General features: G+C 43.3%; 1 protein-coding gene across 1 annotated transcript; it reads right to left on the bottom strand.

Annotated features, from left to right (window-relative positions):
• Nucleotides 1-763: 763 nt before the first annotated feature.
• On the bottom strand, nt 764-20,037 carry H2az2 (H2A.Z variant histone 2). Its single transcript, NM_001106019.2, is given in 5 exon segments — nt 764-2,242; nt 2,996-3,125; nt 7,987-8,100; nt 14,744-14,821; nt 19,946-20,037. Coding segments are annotated over 5 exon segments (387 nt in total). The 5' UTR covers nt 19,949-20,037; the 3' UTR covers nt 764-2,180.
• Nucleotides 20,038-20,424: the final 387 nt, after the last annotated feature.

Here is a 20,424-nt window from a genome sequence, read left to right on the forward strand (position 1 = left end):
AAGAAAATGTGGGCTAGAAAGATGGCTCAGAGGTTAAGAGCACCAGTAGCTCTTTCAGAGGTCCTGAGTTCAATTCTCAGTACCCGCGTGGCGGCTCACAACTGTCATAACTTGTAGTCTTCTGGGGTCAGATGACCTGTCCTGGTATACAGATAGATGCACATGCAGGTAAACATCCACACACATAACATAAATCTTTGAAAAAAGTACTAAGAAGATGCACAAGGACCAGGAGTTTAAAGAACGCCCTCAGCCCAACAGTGATCTCGGACAGACTGGGCTATACAAGGTCCTATCTCAACCAAAACCAGATGCAAAACCAAGACAGAACTTGTTTAGATCTTTTCTATAAAGATTTACTCATTTATTATGTATACAGTGTTCTGCCTACATGTATGCCTGCAGACCAGAAGAGGGCATGTGATCCCACTACAGATGGCTGTGAGCCACCATGTGGTTGCTGGGAATTGAACTCAGGACCTCTGGAAGAGCAGCCAGTGCTCTTTAATTCTGAGCCATTTCTCCAGCCCAAACTTGTCTAGATCTTAATTCTAACAAATTGTAAAAAACTTGACTGGTATTTGGTAACAATAAAACTGTCAGCTGTCTTTGACACACCCCTTGTTTAGCAGATGTCGAGTAAGTCTATATAATACACAGATGTGAAGACTGTCAGGGGACTTAGAGCAATCCACCGGTGGGGACACAGCTAAAACTGACCACAAAAACTAAATTTGGAGGACCAGAACACATGGCTTTGTCACGCTAGTGCTATTCTCTTTATTTCTGTGCACTTGTCAGAATTCCCATAATAAAATATTTCTTCAAAAATGAACTGTTTTGATACTGTTATGTTATAAAATATCAATTTCTCACAAAGACATTGATGAAAAATAAAATTTTGGCTGTCACATTTACTAGTGAATTAACTTACATCTTGCAGTCACGTAGACATCATCTTTATACAGTTACTGCAGGTTAGTGGGATCAGTGAGTGACCACAAAGTTAGAATTCCAGGACCCAATCAGAAAAGTCTAACTCAGTAGTATCATTTCTAGGTCAGGGGGCACTCTGAAGCCAGAAAGACCCAGGTTTGTGTCCTGACTCCACTGTCGTTTCTGCCAGCTCGACTGTCTTCTCAGCAGATCATTAATTCCTGTGGACAATGGGCGCACATGCCCATAAAGTGGGGTAGTAACACTCCTTGATGAGGACCGGAGAGATGGCTCAGCAGTTAAGAGCACTGACTGCTCTTCCAGAGGTCCTGAGTTCAATTCCCAGCAACCACATGGTGGCTCACAACCATCTGTTAAGAGACCTTGTTCCTTCTTATGGCCTGCAGGCACACATGGAGGCAGAACACTGTATACATTAATAAATACATATTTCTAAAAATTGATTATATCCGAGATTCAAACAAAAACTATACCAATCAAGGTACATTACATCCTAATTTTTGCCTCAAGATAATTCTGAATAACTAATTTGCAACTTAAAATGTCAATGTCTGAACAAACAATGTTTTTTCTTTTGAGACAGAGTCTCTTGTAGTCTAGGTTGTCAAAGAACTTAGAGTGTAGGCAAAGATCAGCACCAACTCTGAAGGTCCTGCCCACTCCTCCCAAATGCTGGGGTCGCAAGCAACACGGCCATGCCCAGGTAAAACAAAGTATTTCTAACACACGGGAGCATAGGGTACTGCCCGATGATGTACAGTCCCTTTCCACAACGTTGGAGATGAAGCGGGGCTTCGAGTCTGCGCCTGCATATTCCTACGACTTCTCAGAGTCCTGTGGACCGTGACTGAGGAGACAAACCATGCAGGAAACAGTCTTAAATCGCAATCTGGGGGTGGGTCTGCGTACTTTAAGCGTTTAATTTACTGACGGAGTGTCAAAAAAAAAAAAAAAGTATTTCTAACACATCATGAAGAAATACTGAGACAAATTCCTTTTGTAAAAAATGTTTATCAATTCTATTTTTGTATAAAACACAAGGGAGAGACCTGGCCAGTCAACACATGACTGACCACAGGGAAAGGAGTTTATCAAACTTCGAGAGTCTAAAAACATACAAATGTGTCTTCTGTCTACAGCAATTGTCTATGCTTTCCCACACACCGACTGGTACCCTCTGCCCAGTCACACACAGTGAGGACAGCAGGTCAGTGACTCACGTCCTAAGCAGTTTTCTGCTGCCCCTTCTTTCCGATCAGAGACTTGTGGATGTGCGGAATCACACCTACAACACAAGGTGTATGAGTTGTTATTTTTAATAACGTTCTTTAAATCTTAATGCCTTAATGCTAAAGTAAAAAGGCAATTAAACCAAGGACAGAACTTATTTAAGACTTTTCCCACTGGGATCCTACTGAACCTACAGGAACAGTAAGCGAGGCTACCTAGAGCCATTGTGTCTGTAAGGTATGTTCAAACAGCTGAGAACTACCAACGCACTCGCACCTTACAGACTCCCAGTACAGAACCAGGTCGCTCCTGCCACGTCTATCGCATTGAGCAATTGCTCAGGACCATGTTATTTCTCTAGCACAGTTCAAAATGTATGGGGAGATATTTTAAACCTTAGGTTTGAAGTATCGCATCATTTAAAGAGTGAGCTAAAATAAAAATAGTGCTACACATGACAAGAGAACAAGTATTTACTCTGATCGCTATGACAAGAAGCATAGAGGGCCCAGAACTGTAACTTAATTAGTGTTTAGCTGTAGCATTTATGAGGACCTAGGTTCACCCCATCACCACCAACAGAACTGTAGTACACTTAACACTTGTGGAGTTAAAATCCATATGGTTTCTAGTTAACCATTCTTTTTTTTTTTTTTTTCCGGAGCTGGGGACTGAACCCAGGGCCTTGCGCTTCCTAGGCAAGCGCTCTACCACTGAGCTAAATCCCCAACCCCCTTGTTAACCATTCAAATACAGAGGACCACTGCCCTGAATATTAGTTAGAAATAATCTAGTTAATAATACGTACCGCCCCCGGCTATGGTAGCCTTGATCAGTGAATCCAACTCTTCGTCACCTCGGATTGCAAGCTGTAAGTGACGTGGGGTGATGCGCTTTACTTTGAGATCTTTAGAAGCATTACCTGCCAACTCCAACACCTACAATTCATCCACAGAACAACACAATTAGGGAAATAGTTCTTTCCAAATGTAGAATGACTCCTCTAGTATCTGTACGTAACTCGGGTTTTCTCTATCACTGTATGTGTCCTTGACACTAAAAATCTCCCACTGACTCCCCTCATACGCATTCCCTGCACAAACACAGAGAAACGTGCAAAAATCTGCTTCTTTAAAAAAGTTTCGTTTTGGTTTTTTAAAAAGTCAGGGCCTGGCTGGAGAGATGGCTCAGTGGTTAATTGCTCTGACTGCCCTTCCAGAGGTCCTGAGTTCAATTCCCAGCAACCACATGGTGGCTCACGACCATCTGTAGTGGGATCCAATGCCCTCTCCTGCTGTGTCTGAAGAGAGTGACAGTGTACTCACATATGTAAAATAAATAAATCTTTAAAAAAAAAAAAAAAAACAGTCAGAGCCATGCTGTGCAACACAGCCCGTCCTTGAACTCAGTGATCTTTCTCTCTCAGCCTCCTGGGTGCTAAGATTAAAGATATGTGCCCACCATTATGCCTGGTACACAAAAATAAAAGGACTAGCCAAGAGTCTAAGTGTGAGCATTTAGAAGTCATATATTCTGATTTATTCTTTTTTTTTTTTTTTTTTTGGAGCTGGGGACTGAACCCAGGGCCTTGCGCTTGCTAGGCAAGCGCTCTACCACTGAGCCAAATCCCCAACCCCATATTCTGATTTATTAATGCAGTCCATTTTTGCTACTACATAGATACTTAGTTAGCTTGTTTTCCTTAATAGTTGGAACTTCTTTAACATTGAGAAAGACAAAACAAACAGAAGTTCCTTTGGAGAAGGAAGGGGCTGTGCATTGCAGGCGGGCTGAGAACTTCTGGTCCTCCAGGTCCCAGCTCCCAAGTTTAGGGACTATCATTGTGTGCTATCACACCAACCTGCATAGAAATCTCTTCAAATGTGAGCCCTACAGAGCTAAAAGCAATAAGCTAGAGGCCTTTTTTTCTGCAGTAGAAATTTTCTTTTCTTTTTTCTTTTGTTTTCCCAGGCTGGCCTTGAATTTGCTATGTAGCCCAGGATGACACAGAACTTCTTCCTAACCATTCCGGTCTCCATCTCCAAGAGCAAGAATTACAGGTGTCCACCAGCACTCCAAGTTCAGGTGGTAGCTGGGGCTGAACATAGGTGGGGCTCCGTGTATGCTAGGTCAGTACTCTCCCAAGCTGTCCCACTCATTTTTCAAGAAACTTCCACGCTCTAGTCAGCCACAACAGTGACCGCTGTTTTGTTTTAGACACAGGGTCACTCTTCGGAGCTGGGCTGGCATTTCTCCTGCTCTAGTCTCTGTAATCTTAGGATTACAGTTTCCTGGTCTAGTGAACACTGAATTTGTCATGTGTCTTTATATGTGTCAGTTCTATTGGCACTGTCACATGTTTTATAGAAACAACAAAAATAACTCTACAGAGAATGCTCATTTAAGCAGAACACAGTATCATACATCTGAATCAAGAACTGGGCGAGCTTCCAAACCCCAGTCCCTTACCTTGGTCTAGCTGCTGTAAGGTGAGCCAACCATACCTGATGCCACCCTACAACAAGTGTCCTCTGAAAGCTCTCCAAAGGCTTTAGTGGAAGCCAAGACTGACAAATGATCCCTCTAACATACACTTTTGGGTTAGCATTTGCCATTTTACCTCTACTAAATAACAAAACTCCATTTTTTTTTTTGTTTTGTTTTTCTTTTTCAGACACGGTTTCTCCATGTAGCCCTAGCTGCCCTAGAAGTCAATCTGTAGACTACTAGGCTGGTCTCCAGCTCAGAGGTCCATCTCTCTCCAAGTGCTGGGATTAAAGGTGTGAGCTACCATCACCAGGTCAAAATTTCAAATTTAAATACCTCGATCACATTGACTTTAAAACAAACAAACAAACAAACAAACAAACAAACAAACAAACAAACAAACAAACAAACAAAAAACAGGGCTGGAGAGATGGCTCAGCGGTTAAGAGCACTGACTGCTCTCCCAGAGGTCCTGAGTTCAAATCCCAGCAACCACATGGTGGCTTGTAACCATCTATAATGGGATCTGATGCCCTCTTCTGGTGTGTCTGAAGACAGCTACAGTGTACTTACATAAAATAAATAAATAAATCTTTAAAAAAAACCCAAAAACCAAACAAACAAAACCCCAACTATTTGTAGAGTACCTGAGTTTTTTATGGACTGGTGGAAAGACATAAAGACAAGCGTAAAACCAAATCCCTTCTGCAATCCAGAAGTCATGGCTTATTCTCAGTGTTGATAGGTGTAAGACATGATACCATGAGGTTGGGTCTAAGAATAAAAGGTGATGATACTTTGAAAGAATAAAACTAAAAACGCAGGCCCTCACACAGCTATCTTGTATCTATCTTTACTGAGCTGTATTTAAAGGAAGTCTAATGCTACTCTAAAAGCTTTAGCCCACCGCAAGTGAAACAACATGTCATCTCAGTCACCTGGGGACTGACTGAGACAGGACTACAACGCTAACGCTGGCCGGGGCAACCTACAAGACTGCCTCAAAGAAACAAAGGATGGTCCCACCTTTGGCAAGGTGGCTCAGTAGTTACAAGCACTGGCTGCTCTTCCAAAGGGTCCTGGTTCAATTTCCAGAACCCACATGTGGATCATTAACTATCCTTAGCTCCAGAACCAAAGTATCTGACAGTATCTTCTGGTTTCTGTAGGCACTGAATGCAAATTGTACTGACATACAAGAGGCTAAAACACAACAAAAAAAACCCTCAAAAGACTTGAGATGTAGATCTGTGTGGATGGTTCTCTAACTCATAAGGTCTTGAGTTCAATCCCAAGTACCACAAAGAAAATGTAACTGAAAACAAGAGCGTAGAAAGGGCTCAAATGGTGTCATAGCACTAGTGAATGAGACTGCAGGGAATGAAAATCTGGGAAAGGGTCAAAGAAAGCGTATCAACTGGCATCAAAATGCTCCCATAAAACCTTTGGTTTGTAACGTTGCAAAGCTCAAACTCCCCATAAGCAGCAAAATGGACTGAAGGCAAGGATAGCTGATGTACCCTGCACCCGCACTGTTCTGCTTTGTCCCCATCACATCTTCCCCAACTAAGAGTCTTCTCTGCCTGCCTGCCTGCCTGCCTGCCTGGCTGTCTCTACTGCCTGACTTACTTGCTTGCTACTCAACTACTGCCCTGGTTTGGAATGTAGCTATCAACACTTCATGCCTTTTTACTCATTTTCCACAGGAGGGAGAAAGAAAGTGGTGGGATAGGACCCACATATATTAAGAAGTCTTGCCAGCCAGTCAGTGGTAGCACATGGCTTTAATCCCAGCAGTCAGGAGGCAAAGGCAGAGGCAAGTGGATCTCTAAGTTGGAGGCCAGCCTGGTCTACAGGTCAGGTTCTAAGACAGCCAGGACTACACAGAGACCTTGTCTTGAAAAAAGAAAAGAAAAGAAAAAGTAACTCAGCTAAGTGAAATGTGAAGCTAATTTGTAACCACGAGAGGACTGCTACCTCTTCTGCCTGTTATATCAGAATGTACTTGATTTTTACAGTCTATCTGTCTATTGTTTTTGGAACTGGGTCTCTCTAGATAGCCCAGGCCTCAAACTCATGATCTGATCTCAGCCACCCGAGTGCTAAGACTACAAGCATGTGCCACCCATGCCTGGCAATATCATTCCAGTTATAACTCTACAATCTAAGAAGCTGTGCTGTACCCAGGATTTTGGGGTATTTTTTGTTTTTTGTTTTCTTGAGAAAGGGTCTCATGTACCCTAGGGTGGCTCTGAACTCACTATGTAGCCCAAATGACTTGAGTTACTGATCTTCCTACCTCACCTTAGAAGTGATGGGATTAGGGGTTGGGGATTTAGCTCAGTGGTAAAGTGCTTGCCTAGCAAGCGCAAGGCCCTGGGTTCGGTCCCCAGCTCCAAAGGAAAAAAAAAAGAAGTGTTGGGATTACACTATCCCCAGTCTACATGGGATTGGGAAATAAACCCAGGGCTTTATGCACGCTAAGCAAGGGGCCTGGAACACGACCACCTGACAAACATATACCTCACAACTTAGTTAGAACAATACTTATTTATCATATTACTTAAAAATATCGTTTGCTGGCCCACATTTAAATGTAAACAAACAAAAAACCCCAAATAAACAAAAACCAACTACACCAAGACTCTTTAAAATGATGAAGATGGTATGGACTTCCAATTAGCCAGAGTCACCTTGTCTCTACCAAACCAAATCAACAAACGGAAACTCTCCAAATTAAGCAGAACACAGAGCAAATTCCAAGCCAGCATACGCTGTCGTCTCAAAAAAACAAAGAGAAAGAAAAGAAGGAGCAGCCAGCATGGAGGTCTATTTCTGCAATCCCAGCACTGGGGAGGACAATCTGAACTTCAAGGTCGTCTTCTGGTATGATGGAGTCTGGTATGATGGACTGCATAATATGAGGCTCAAAATGAATAAAAGTGGCCAGAGGGTGGTGGTGCGCACCTTTAATCCCAGCACTGGGGAGGACAATCTGAACTTCAAGGTCGTCCTCTGGTATGATGGAGTCTGGTATGATGGACTGCATAATATGAGGCTCAAAATGAATAAAAGTGGCCAGAGGGTGGTGGTGCGCACCTTTAATCCCAGCACTGGGGAGATAGAGGCCAGTCCAGTCTACAGAGTAAGTTCTAGAACGGCCAGGGCTACACAGAGACCGTCTCAATAAAGCAAAAGAAACAAAAACAAAAGTACATCAGTCTCTTTAGAAGTGCTCTCTTTCCATGGCAGTCTAAGCCACTGAGTTTAGAGCAACCTTTTGGACCCCCGGACAGGAAGTTCTCCACAAACCTCAGCTGTGAGGTACTCCAGAATTGCAGCACTGTACACAGCAGCAGTGGCGCCCACCCGTCCATGGCTTGTGGTGCGAGTCTTCAAGTGTCTGTGGATGCGGCCCACAGGAAACTGAAAAAGAGATGTCTTGTTGGGAAGTGCTGCAGAGTTTTAACATTACAGAGTTGAATGTAACTAAAGGGTTAGCCATATCACAGGCCAAATTTACTCGGCAATCATCAATTCTAGGGTCTATATATGCTGTAATCGGTCCCATATTAGAATTTTTGGACAACAGAGTTTCACTGTGAAATCACAATTACACCACGCTGTTATCAACTGCATGTTCAACACGGCCTAGTAATCACAACCGTACCCAGTGAATTCTTCCACCTAAAGCCACGTGGCTGAGCCTCCACTGTTCTCTGACCCTAACTATTCTTTCCTCAATTCCAAAAGTTAAGGAAAATCAATCCATGCCTTCACTGTGATGCTTTCCTTCTAAGAAAGCAATTTCTACTTCTAGAGTAATCTAATCCTCCTGACGTCCTTGTACTGCCCAGTTTGTTTAGTTTTGGGTGTCGGCAACACAGCCCAGGGCTTTGCACACGCTGATCAGCTCGGCTACAGAGCTACTCGTAAGCCACTCTCCCGGCCACTTCACTGCCTCATTACTTCAGAAACTCCAATCGCTTCCCTCTGGCAGCGCTCTAGGTACCTCTCTCCTGTCTTTTAAAGGCAAAACTCACTAACAAATCTTGTTTATTCTATGTTTTTATTTTTTTGTCTGTTTTTTATTTCTCATCGGTTGTCCTGGATTTCACTCTACAGACCAGGCTGGTGTCCAACTAGAGATCTGCTTGTCTCTGCCTCTGCTGAAATTAAAGGCGTGTGCCACCACTGTCTGGCTTATGTGTGTTTATTTACTAGTCTAAAATAGGGCTGATCTCAAGGCTGGCTTCGAAGCCTCATCTTTGAGCCATAGCATCTGTAGCACTGGTTTATATTATATAAACTATGCGCTATAATATAATGCCTAGCTACCTGCAATTCAGTTTTCTGTTATCACTTCCCCAGTCCAACTTGGCTTCTGATAAACAGTTTTTGATGTCCATATTTTAGTTATGAAATTTAACAGTCACTTGTAGATGTCATTCTCAAGGGGAAAGAGCACCTCCAGAATTAGTTATAATTTTCTTAAAAGTACAATCAATGCTTTACTCCTGGTTTTGCTTTTTTAGTAAGATATGCTGTTTGCTACATTACAAGACCCCAAACCACCTCTCCTAGGTTTTGGAGACTACAAAGAAATTTATTTTAAATTCATCCACCCATCCATCCATTCATTCATGTGCATGGATACACAACCTGTGAGCTTAGCTCCTGCAGAGGGCGATGGGTCTCCTAAAGCTAGAGTACAGCTATAACTCGCACACAGGTGCTGGAAATCCAGGATCTTCTGGAAGAATAGCCATTTCTCTCCACAGCGGAGTCTCTTCTCTGCCCTACCACAAGGGCTTTAACTCAAGAGTCACGCGAGCTGGCTGGTGACAGAGCACTTTTAATCTCAGTAGTCAGGAGGCAGAGGCAGAGGCAGAGGCAGAGGCAGAGGCAGAGGCAGAGGCAGAGGCAGAGGCAGAGGCAGAGGCAGATCTCTGAGTTCAAGGCCAACCTGGTCTACAATGCAAGTTCCAGCACAGACAGAGTTACAAAGAGGAAAGAAACCCTTCTTGAAACAAAAAACAAAGAAGCAAACAAACAAAGACAGGGTTTTGCTAAGTTCACAGGCTGCCCTGGACCTTGATTGTGTTGCCTGGGACTCCTGAGGCCTGTGCTTTGCTTTGCTTTAGTCACACACACAAGTCTACATCCCTGTTACAGCAGACTGGTGGCCTGTAATGGGGGTCTAGCACTGTGGGGGAGAGAAGGCATTAGAATCCAAGCTTGAGGACAGGCTGGGTCGCGAGGCCCTGTCTATAAACACTGGCCCTCAAAAAATAAATAAATAAAAATAAATAAATAAATAAGGTATTTTGAAAGGGATCGTTAATGTTCTTATATTTCTTACTAATTCCTTTAGATTAAAAAACTCATCCACAATGTACTAATTTTACATAAGCAAACTCAAACTGGTTAATTCTGTGTAGCACCACCTTTAGAAAGCTGGAGGCCTTTCCACTTCTGCGCAGATATTTTAACATGCGTTCAGTGAGCTTCTCAGTAACCAGCATTCTTTTTTTTTTTGGTTCTTTTTTCCGGAGCTGGGGACCGAACCCAGGGCCCTGCGCTTGCTAGGCAATAACCAGCATTCTTAGTGCACACGTGCTACAGTTGCTAGCTGGGTGTGGCGCATCTCTGAAGTTCTAAGTCTTAGAGAAACTTGAAGGAGGGAGCAGGAGCTTCCCTTCAATTCTATGCCTCCATCTCCTGCTGCTGCTACTCCTGTTTTGCAGAGCCAGGGACTAAACCTACGTGAGGGTCTCACGCATGTTGGGTGTGCTTTACAGCTATGTGAGTTCCCTGTCTCCATCTTCTCCTTGGACCTTCTATGCAGTATGTATGGGCTGACCTCCAACTTGCAGAGCTCGTCCTGCCTGTGTCCTGAGTGCTGAGAGTATAGGCCTGAACTAAATGACAGACTTGCTTTCTACTTTTTGAGACAGAGTAGCTAAGCTGCCCAGGCTAGTCTTGAACACACTATGTAGGCCATGTTGGCCTTTAATTTGTGACCCTACTGCCTCAGCCTCTTACCACTCCCTCAGTTACATGATTTAAAAAACAAACAAACAAACAAACAAACAAACAAAAAACCCACAAAGCCAGGCTCATTTAATTTTTTACATTGTATGTATATGGGTATTTTGTCTATATGTATGTCTACATACCACTTGAACGCCTGATACCCTGGAATCAGAGTCACACACAAAGTTGTAGCTGCCATTTGGGTGCCAAGACTTAAACTCATGCCCTCTGGAAGAAACATCAATGCTCTTAACAGCTGAGTTATCTCTCCAGACTCTACATGAATCGTTTATGTTTTGCTCTGTTTTTTTGTTTTTTTGTTTTTTTTTTTGTTTCTTGAGACAAGGTTTAGCCCTTGCTGTTCTCAAATTTGTTCTATAGACCAGGCTGGCTTTGAGCTCAGAGATCTGCCTGCTTCTGCTTCCCGCCCCCCAAGTGTGAGAATTAAAAGCCACCTCAGTCAAGCTCCAGGACGGATCCGTCGATGTGAATGTGTGTTCAGGGAGGATGAAGAGGGCACTGAATCCCCAAGAGCTGCAGCTACAGTCTGCTAAGAGAGAACCACACTGCAGGGTAGCGGCGGGGGTAGTGGTGGTGCCAGGACAGGAGTGGTGTTGGCTGGAGCATGCCTTTAATTCTAATACTCAGGAGGCAGAAGTGGAGGGATCTCTGAGTTTGAAGCTAGCCTGGTTTTTTACTCAAGTTCTAGGACAGCCAAGGCTACACAGAGAAACTGGCTTGAAAACTGCCCCCCACCTGAAAAAAAAAAAAAGAAAAAAGAGAAAGGGGGATGGCCACCTGAGTGTGGGGAACCCTTCTAGTCATCTAGAAGAGCGAGCTATGAGTGCTCTAACTGCTGAGCCATCTCTCTATGCCCCCACTTATTTGTGTCGGTCAGAATCTGCAGAAGTTGAAGCTCCTTCCACCACCGGGGCCCTGGGTACTACGTCATTTGGAGAGAAAGCTTTTACACGCTAGTTCCTCTCAATAGCCCTTCTTTTCCTTCTTGTTTATTTCTTAAACCAAGACAACAATCTCCACTTGACACAGTGTAAGTAAATACACTTGAAATAAATTCTGAGAATTTAAATAGTGCCCTACTGTATCTAATACCTGCTTTTACACTAAGCCCCAGACTACGGACAAGGACTCAGTGGTTCGGAGCACAGAGTGCCCTCGCAGAGGACCTGGGTTTGTGTTCCACCCCAGACACGGCAGCTCACGATACTTCCTGGGGTGCATCTGCACATAGTGTATATACACGGAGGCAAACACTCATACACATAAAATTAAAGCAAAAAAGAAAAAAAAGAACGTAAGTTCCTATCTCTTTTCCCTTCGAGTCACACGGATAATGTCATCCACTTACTGAAATTTTCCCACTGCCATAAGAAACCTGGCTTTGGGGCTGGGGACTTAGCTCAGTGGTAGAGCGCTTACCTAGGAAGCGCAAGGCCCTGGGTTCGGTCCCAGCTCCGAAAAAAAGAACCAAAAAAAAAAAAAAAAAAAAAAAAAAAAAGAAACCTGGCTTTGCTGTGGTGGTGGTGCATACCTGAGGCAGGAGGCTAACATGGGCTCAAAGGGAAGCACTGTGCGCGCGCACACACACACACACACACACACACACACACACACACTCTCACTCTCTTTATGTGTGTGGACACGCTTGACATAACACACACATGATGGTCAGAGGATAACTTGTTGGAGCTGGTTCCCCCTTTCCACTCTGTGTCCTGATAACTGAACGCAGGTCAGATCGTCAGGCTCGATGGCAAGTGCTCTTCCCATGGAGCAATGCTAACTTCCTGTGTGAAGTGCTTCATGGGGCTGGAGGAATGGTTCATGGTTAAGAGGACTTGATGCTCTTGCAGAGGACCTGGGTCCAGTTCCAGGATATCTGACCCCCTCCTCTGGCCATGTATGTACATGCTGCACAGACATGCATGCAGGGCAAAAGTCCACACACATAAAATAAAAATAAGGAAATCTTTATAAAACCTGTCTCAAAAGAAGAAAAAAAAGGAAAGAAAAGATTTTTTAATTTTACATGTTTTGGCTACATTTATATCTGTTCACCAAAGAGAAAGAGGTCAGAAGAGTGTGTCAAATCCCCTGGAAATAGAGCTACAGACAGTTGTGAACTGCCGTGTGGGTGCTGGGAATCAAACCCAGGTCCTCTAGCAAGTGTTCTTAACCACTGAGCCAACTCTCCAGCCCCTTTTAAATATTCCTTCTGTGTAGGGAATAATTTAATTTTTACTCACCTGGAAAATCTTTTTTTTTTTTTTTTTTTTTTTTTTTTTTTTTTTTTTTCGGAGCTGGGGACCGAACCCAGGGCCTTGCGCTTCCTAGGTAAGCGCTCTACCACTGAGCTAAATCCCCAGCCCTGGAAAATCTTGAGTCTGTAGGTTAAAGCTGTAATAATTTACACATAAGAAATTTGAAAATACTTAGGAGTCTAGAGCACACTTCTCAGTGTACAATGTACATTGTACACTCCGTGTACAATGGAAGCCACTTGAGAAATATTCAGAGAACAGTGTAACAACCCAAGATTAGACTTTTTGTAGCCTATCCTGAAAGTCAATGAACCACTGTCAACAGTCTTGAAGGAAGACCAGAGCACACTCACTTCAGGTCATAAGAATGAAGAATATAGTTACCATCTTGAAAGAACAAGTAGGGGTTGGGGATTCGGCTCAGTGGTAGAGCGCTTGCCTAGCAAGAACAAGGCCCTGGGTTCAGTCCTCAGCTCCTCCCCCCCAGCCCCCGCCAAAAAAAAAAGAAAGAACACGTATTTCTAAAAAGATTTAAAGGATTTATGTGTGAGATTTGTCAAATTCATCTGGAGCAGAAATTATAAGTGGTTGCGACCCTTCCGATATGGTGCTGGGAACCCAACCCAGGTGTTCTACAAGAGCAGTACACACTTTTTAAATCTTTGTGTGTGTGTGGGGGGGGGGGGGAGGTTGAGACAGGGTTTCTCTGTGTAGCCCTGGCTCTTCTGGAACTTGTTCTGTGGACCAAGGCTAGCCTTGAATTCACAGAGATCTGCCTGCCTCTGCTTCCCAAGTAGTGTACCACCACTGCCAGGCTACAAGAGCAGCACATATTCTTGGATGCTAATTCAGCATTTGAGGCCAAGAACAGACACTAATAGGGGAAAAAAGCAATCACCAAATTCGGGGTTGGGGATTTAGCTCAGTGGTAGAGCGCTTGCCTAGCAAGCGCAAGGCCCTGGGTTCGGGCTCCAGCTCTGAAAAAAAGAAAGAGGAAAAAAAAAAAAAAAGAAAGAAAAAAAAAATCACCAAATTCATTAAGACATCCTGTTCAGGGCTGGAGAGATGGCTCAGTGGTTAAGAACACGGACTGATCGTCCAGCGGTCCTGAGTTCAAATCCCTGCAACCACATGATGGCTCACAGCCATCTGTAATGGGATCTGATGCCTTCCTCTGGTGTGTCTGAGGACAGCTACAGTGTACTTATATATAATAAATAAAATAAATCTTATCAAAAACAAAAGAAAACAAAACATTCTGTTCACTTCTAAAATACATATTAATGGCTTTTACCAGTTAAATCTTAACTGGTTATTCTCAAACTCAAGGTCTGTCATAATAAACGGCATTTCTTTTTTTTTTTTTTTTTTTTTTGTTCTTTTTTTCGGAGCTGGGGACCGAACCCAGGGCCTTGCGCTTCCTAGGTAAGCGCTCTACCACTGAGCTAAATCCCCAGCCCCAATAAACGGCATTTCTATAATTAATGAACCATCTCTGGGTCACAAATTACAAAGCTAAAGAAAATGATGGGGCTGGAGAGATGGCTCAGAGGTTAAGAGCACTGACTGCTTTTCCAGAGGTCCTGAGTTCAATTCCCAGCAACCACATGGTGGCTCACAACCATCTGTAATGAGGTCTGGTGTACAGGCTTACATGCAGGCAGGATATTCTATACATGATAAATAATCTTTTTTAGAAAAGAAAGGAAGAAAGCAAATGATGACGTGTGACAGGGTGGGTCATGTGTTACCTGGAGCCCAGCTCTCTGTGAGCGAGACACTGCCTTAGCCTTGGCCTTCCCGCTGTCTTTTCCAGCTTTGCCTCCAGCCTGGATGAAAACAATTTGGAGTTGAAAATGTTACCTCAAAGAACTGTCATGAAACAAACTCTAGCTTTACTTTGGGTAAAAATATCTAGTAAAAGATCAAAAACCTAAGATATCTAAGTCATCTCCTAACTCACTGTAAGTACATATATTTTCTTTTATTAACATTAAAACTCAAACATTAAACACTTATTCAAAATTTAGGTATCTATAAATGTAGACATATCTTGCAAATTTCTGACTTGTCATGTAAGTTGGGTCTTTTTTTTTTTTTTGGTTCTTTTTTTCGGAGCTAGGGACCGAACCCAGGGCCTTGCGCTTCCTAGGTAAGCGCTCTACCACTGAGCTAAATCCCCAGCCCCAAGTTGGGTCTTTTTAAGATTTATTTATTTCGGGGCTGGAGAGATGGCTCAGAGGTTAAGAGCACTGACTGCTCTTCCAGAGGTCCTGAGTTCAATTCCCAGCAACCACATAGTGGCTCACAACCATCTGTAATGGGATACAATGCCCTTTTTTGTGTCTGAAGACAGCTACAGTGTACTCATATAAATAAATAAATAAATCTTAAAAAAATTTATTTATTTCATGTATATAAGTAGACAAAGTTTGTCTTCAAAGAGGGCATCAGATCCTATTACAGATGGTTGTGAGGCACTATGTGGTTGCTGGGATTTGAACTCAGGACCTCTGGAAGAGGGGTCAGTGCTGTTAACCACTGAGCCATCTCTCCAGCCTCATAAGTTGGTTTTTTGAAACAGGGTTTCTCTGTGTAGCTCTGGCTGTCCTCAAACTCACTCTGTAGACCAGGCTGGCCTTGAACTCGGAGATATGCCCACCTCTGCCTCCTGAGTGCTGGGATTAAATGTGAGTGTCATCATGACCTGCCTAACATTTAACTTTTTATAAAGTCATCATAACACTTCCCAGAAATTTGAGAATTTGGCTCTCCTGAGAGGAAAGACAAGCATATCATCAAAAAATTAGGTTAACCAAAATCAATACTAAAAAAAGTGAATGATGTGCCTCAGGACCCAGAAACTCCATTTCTAGCGACTATCCCCATATCTAGTTAGTATCCTCTGCTGGGTAGTTGTACAGCTGTGTTCACAATGGTGTTGCTTACAACAGCCCCAGAAACATGATCAGTACATGTAATAAACTGAACGGAAGCCTTGCTTTCTAAATGTTAGCACTCTTTAGGTGGTGAGACAGAAATGAAAGATGTTGATGTTGGTCACTGGAGTATGTCCTTATAGAGTATATTATCCTTGGTAGCTTCCTGGTCAGTCATGAAGTAAACACACTCTTGCTACAATAATGCTTTGCCCAAGAATATGAGGCCAAATGAGAACAGACTGAATCATCTGACACTATAGCCAAAGCCATTCTTTTTCTTAACCTTTCTGTCAAGTACTTGGCCATGGTGATGAGAAAATTAAGTAACAGAGAAATTTGGTACCAGGAGTGGGGTTGTTGCCATGACCAAACTTGATTTGTGGCTCTTAGATTTGTGGAACTGATTAACAGGAAGAACGTGAAAGAGTTTGGAGATGTGGGCTATAGAAGCCCTGGAATAATAAAAGTAGAACTGAACCAACAATTTTGGTAGGGGCTCAAAAGAATAGACCACATTTAGAAATACAAACAAAACAAAGATGATACAGGGATTCAGTTGGGAACAAAGATTTTATTGGAAAACACAGTAAGGTATTACATACCATAAACATACTCAATGTCCTATTCCTATTATAACTGTTTACATTTTATATATGTCCTGAAACTTTATGGGAAGCGGAATTTAAAGGTGTCATATTTGTGATTTTAGGGAGGGAATTTCAGGATTGCATATCACCCAGGCTTTGGGGTATTGCTGTTTTTTGCTACTATGAACAAAGATCAGGACCAAAAAGCTCAACAATTTTTTAAATAAAAATTTTAAAAATATTAATTTTTATCCTTTTATGTGCGTGTTATGCTTGCATGTATGTCTGTGTACCATGTGTATGCCTGGCATCTACAGACATCAGAAGAGAGCCGTGGATTCTTCACTCTGGTTGTGAACTGCCATGTGAGTACTGGGAATTGAACCTGGATCCTGTGAATAGCAGTGCTCTTTTCTTTTTTTTTTTTTTTTTTTTTTTAATTTTTTTTTTTCGGAGCTGGGGACCAAACCCAGGGCCTTGCGCTTGCTAGGCAAGTGCTCTGCCACTGAGCTAAATCCCCAACCCCAGCAGTGCTCTTAACTATCGAGCTCCCTGTCCAATTAAATGGGATTATAAAAACCACCACTGTTGGCTACAAAAAGAAATGAGTTAAATTGTTGGCAAGGAGAATGTGCTTGATTAAGAGACATTAAAGAGGGCTGGAGAGATGGCTCAGCGGTTAAGAGCACTGACTTCTCTTCCAGAGGTCCTGAGTTCAAATCCCAGCAACCACATGGTGGCTCACGACCATCCGATGCCTTCTTCTGGTGTGTCTGAAGACAGCTACAGTGTTCTTATATAGAATAAATAAATCTTTAAAAAAAAAAAAAAAAGAGACATTAAAGATATGCCAACACTCATGTGGGTGGCACAGCCTGTGTTCCTACCATTCTAGAATGTAAGACAGGACTTTTATGAGTAAGGACCAGCCTGGGCTGTACAGTTAAGTTAGGCCCCTGTGATGGTGGTGGTGGGGGAGGCGGGGAGCACAACATGTTAAATGACTACTTGCAATAGACTGATTCTAAAAGGACTATTCTAAAATAGACTGATTTTAAAAAGGACAACCTTTTTAAAATACATCAACAGGGTTGGGGATTTAGCTCAGTGGTAGAGCGCTTGCCTAGGAAGCGCAAGGCCCTGGGTTCGGTCCCCAGCTCCGAAAAAAAAAAAAAAAAGAACCAAAAAAAGAACTAAAATACATCAACAAAAGCAAACCTTACAAAAACAAACAATAAATTGCTACTTAACCTAACATCCCAAACCAAATATGATTCTTTTAACTTTACATTTAAAATAGTTGATGACTGAGAAATAGAAACAGAAAATGGAGAAGGCTCAGCCCATGGAAGTGATTGGCACTAACCTAACCATCTCAGCTCCACCCCTGAGACTCATGGGTGGGAAAACAGAAGAGACTCTGGCAAGCTGTCCTCCAACCTCCATAAGTCCACCCATACACATGCACGATAAATACATACTTACAATAGCGAAACAATACAAGATTTCTTGTCCTAAAAATTGTGTTAGACTGGGCTAAGCTTCTTGGTTAAAAAAAAAAATTTATACAAGAGAAAAGGACACTGAACTATACTGTCACTCCTAAAAAAACCTGAAAACCTTCTTTTGCTATCATTCTAATAGATACACTTTTACTTATCAATTTTAAACATCTTTACCAAGGACAACCAATGCATGATGGATTTTTATTTTTACATTAATGTTTATGTACTTTTAAATGAATATTAAAAACCTATCACTAGGATTTTTGAGGAAGAAAAAACAAGGATCATGAAAACTACTGCTTGAACAAATTAACTTACAAAAATGCTGCTTGTCAGAGCACTTCCCTATAATCACCTCAGAACAACTACACACAACACAACTTTTCTAGTTCAAAGTTTGAGGATTTTACAGTCCAAACTTGGAGACTTTCCATTAGCCAATCTGTTTATAGTTGATCTATTAAATGTCTCATACATCATTATCTTTTTTTTTTTTTCGGAGCTGGGGACCGAACCCAGGGCCTTGCGCTTGCTAGGCAAGCACTCTAACACTGAGCTAAATCCCCAACCGCCATACATCATTATCAACACAAGACACACTATTATTATCTGCAGTATAAGAAACTATAGCCTGGGGTTGACTTTTAACTTTTAAGCAAGAAGCACCCGTTGAAAGTACCTGCCTTATGGTAATGTAGATAAAACTCAAAAGTAATAAAACTGATGTTACAAAGGATTTACTATTAGATTTACTCAGGAAACATAGGCACAGGAAAATTTAGCTAAAAGAGAACTGCCCAATTCCTCCAAAGATAAGTAGTATGCTAACCAGGCCAGTTAAACTAAATAAGTGAAATTTAGGATGCTAGGAGTTAACGGTTCACCAGGATGGACCACTCAGACTCCATTCCCGTGACAAAGGAGACAGAACTGTCTGTGTGAGCAGCAGTTAGGCCCAGATTGCCATACCAAAAGACAAACCCAATGGGCAGCTTGTAATTCTGCAAGGTGGGTAGTAACTTCGAAAAAGAACAGTGGCATACATTAAAAAATACTCCTGGCCGTATTATTAATTGTGTAAATCGATTCACCCAAGTGGCCAGACTTGCAATCTCCTGTCTCTGCTTAAATTGCTTGAAGTGTAACCTGGGACCCGAAAAGAGATATGAGGAGAAGAGTGCCTGTGGAATGCGCACACCGAAAATGTACATAAATTAGTAAGATCTTCAGTCGGAAGCAGGCTCTTGCTTAGGTCTCAGCCCAGCCAGACAAGCGTCATTTAAGAGCTTTTCCTTAACTAATCTCTAAGTGCGTGGAGAGATCCTCATTGGGAAAGCATATTATTTCTATAACAGTAAAAGCATATTTCAAACAGGATACCGACACGAACATACTTCCAAAATGAGAGCGTCATTCCCCTTAACAATCTTGATGAAACACATTGATCTCTGTTGCTTGTAGCACTTTCTCCTTCCCTTGAATTTCAGAAAGGGGCTGAAGTTTTGTTCACTTTCTTTCTTTAGAAGCCGCTTTCAACTAGATCTAAACTACCGAATACAAAGACACTAAGATGAAGCCAGGAAAAGAAACTTCTATTGCAAAGAATAACCGGCAAACCGCGGACGGACCGAGCGGTTCTGGTGGCTAGGATCAGAACTCCTCCGATCCTCAGTAGGGGCATTACGTAACCCCTGAGCCGAAGACAGGGAACTCGCACAGCAGCAGCCCGACCTCCTCGGTGCAGAGCAGAACCCGCCTCCCTGCTTTTGCCTCCCGCGTCCGGTGCGGCCCCCCCAGGCGGAGTCCGGAACAGCGGGCACTCCCGCTCGGCCGCACGAGACCGCCCACTCCCGGCTCCTCAAGTGGAGGCGCCGTCCCGGGCTTCCGCGCGCCCACTCCACGCGCGACCCCGCACTCACCATGGTCTCGGCCGCGCGACGCCCACTGCAGCCCCGCGCCGCCGCCGCTGCTCTCGCAGTCGGACCGCCGCAGCTAGAGCCGGACAATGCCCGGGGCCCGCCTCGCGTCGCCGCAACCAATAGCCGCCCACGTTGTTCGTTTGAACCTCGGCGGCGGGCCAATTGTACGCCTCCTTCTAGCCATAACTCCGCCCTCCTGGTGCCACCTCCCTAACGGCTGTTTGTTTTTTGCACACGGCCCCCGGAGGCGGGGCCTCCGACCCCAACTTTGACACGCTCTCCGCCTCTCTCCTTGCGCGGAGTTCTGATGAACAGAAGAACGAACCAATGAGAGAGGAGGAAAGCCAATGAAAACATTGCGGACCTCACCGAAGGCGGGAGGCTGGGAACAACAGTTCAGTGAACCAATGGACTGGAGCGATTCGGCACAGCTGTGCCTTTCCCGCCCATTTAAGAACTTGCCAGGCCTTCTTTGCTTT

The sequence above is a fragment of the Rattus norvegicus genome, chromosome 14 (genome assembly GCF_021556685.1).
Source record: "Rattus norvegicus strain SHRSP/BbbUtx chromosome 14, alternate assembly SHRSP_T2T, whole genome shotgun sequence".
NCBI lineage: Eukaryota > Metazoa > Chordata > Mammalia > Rodentia > Muridae > Rattus > Rattus norvegicus.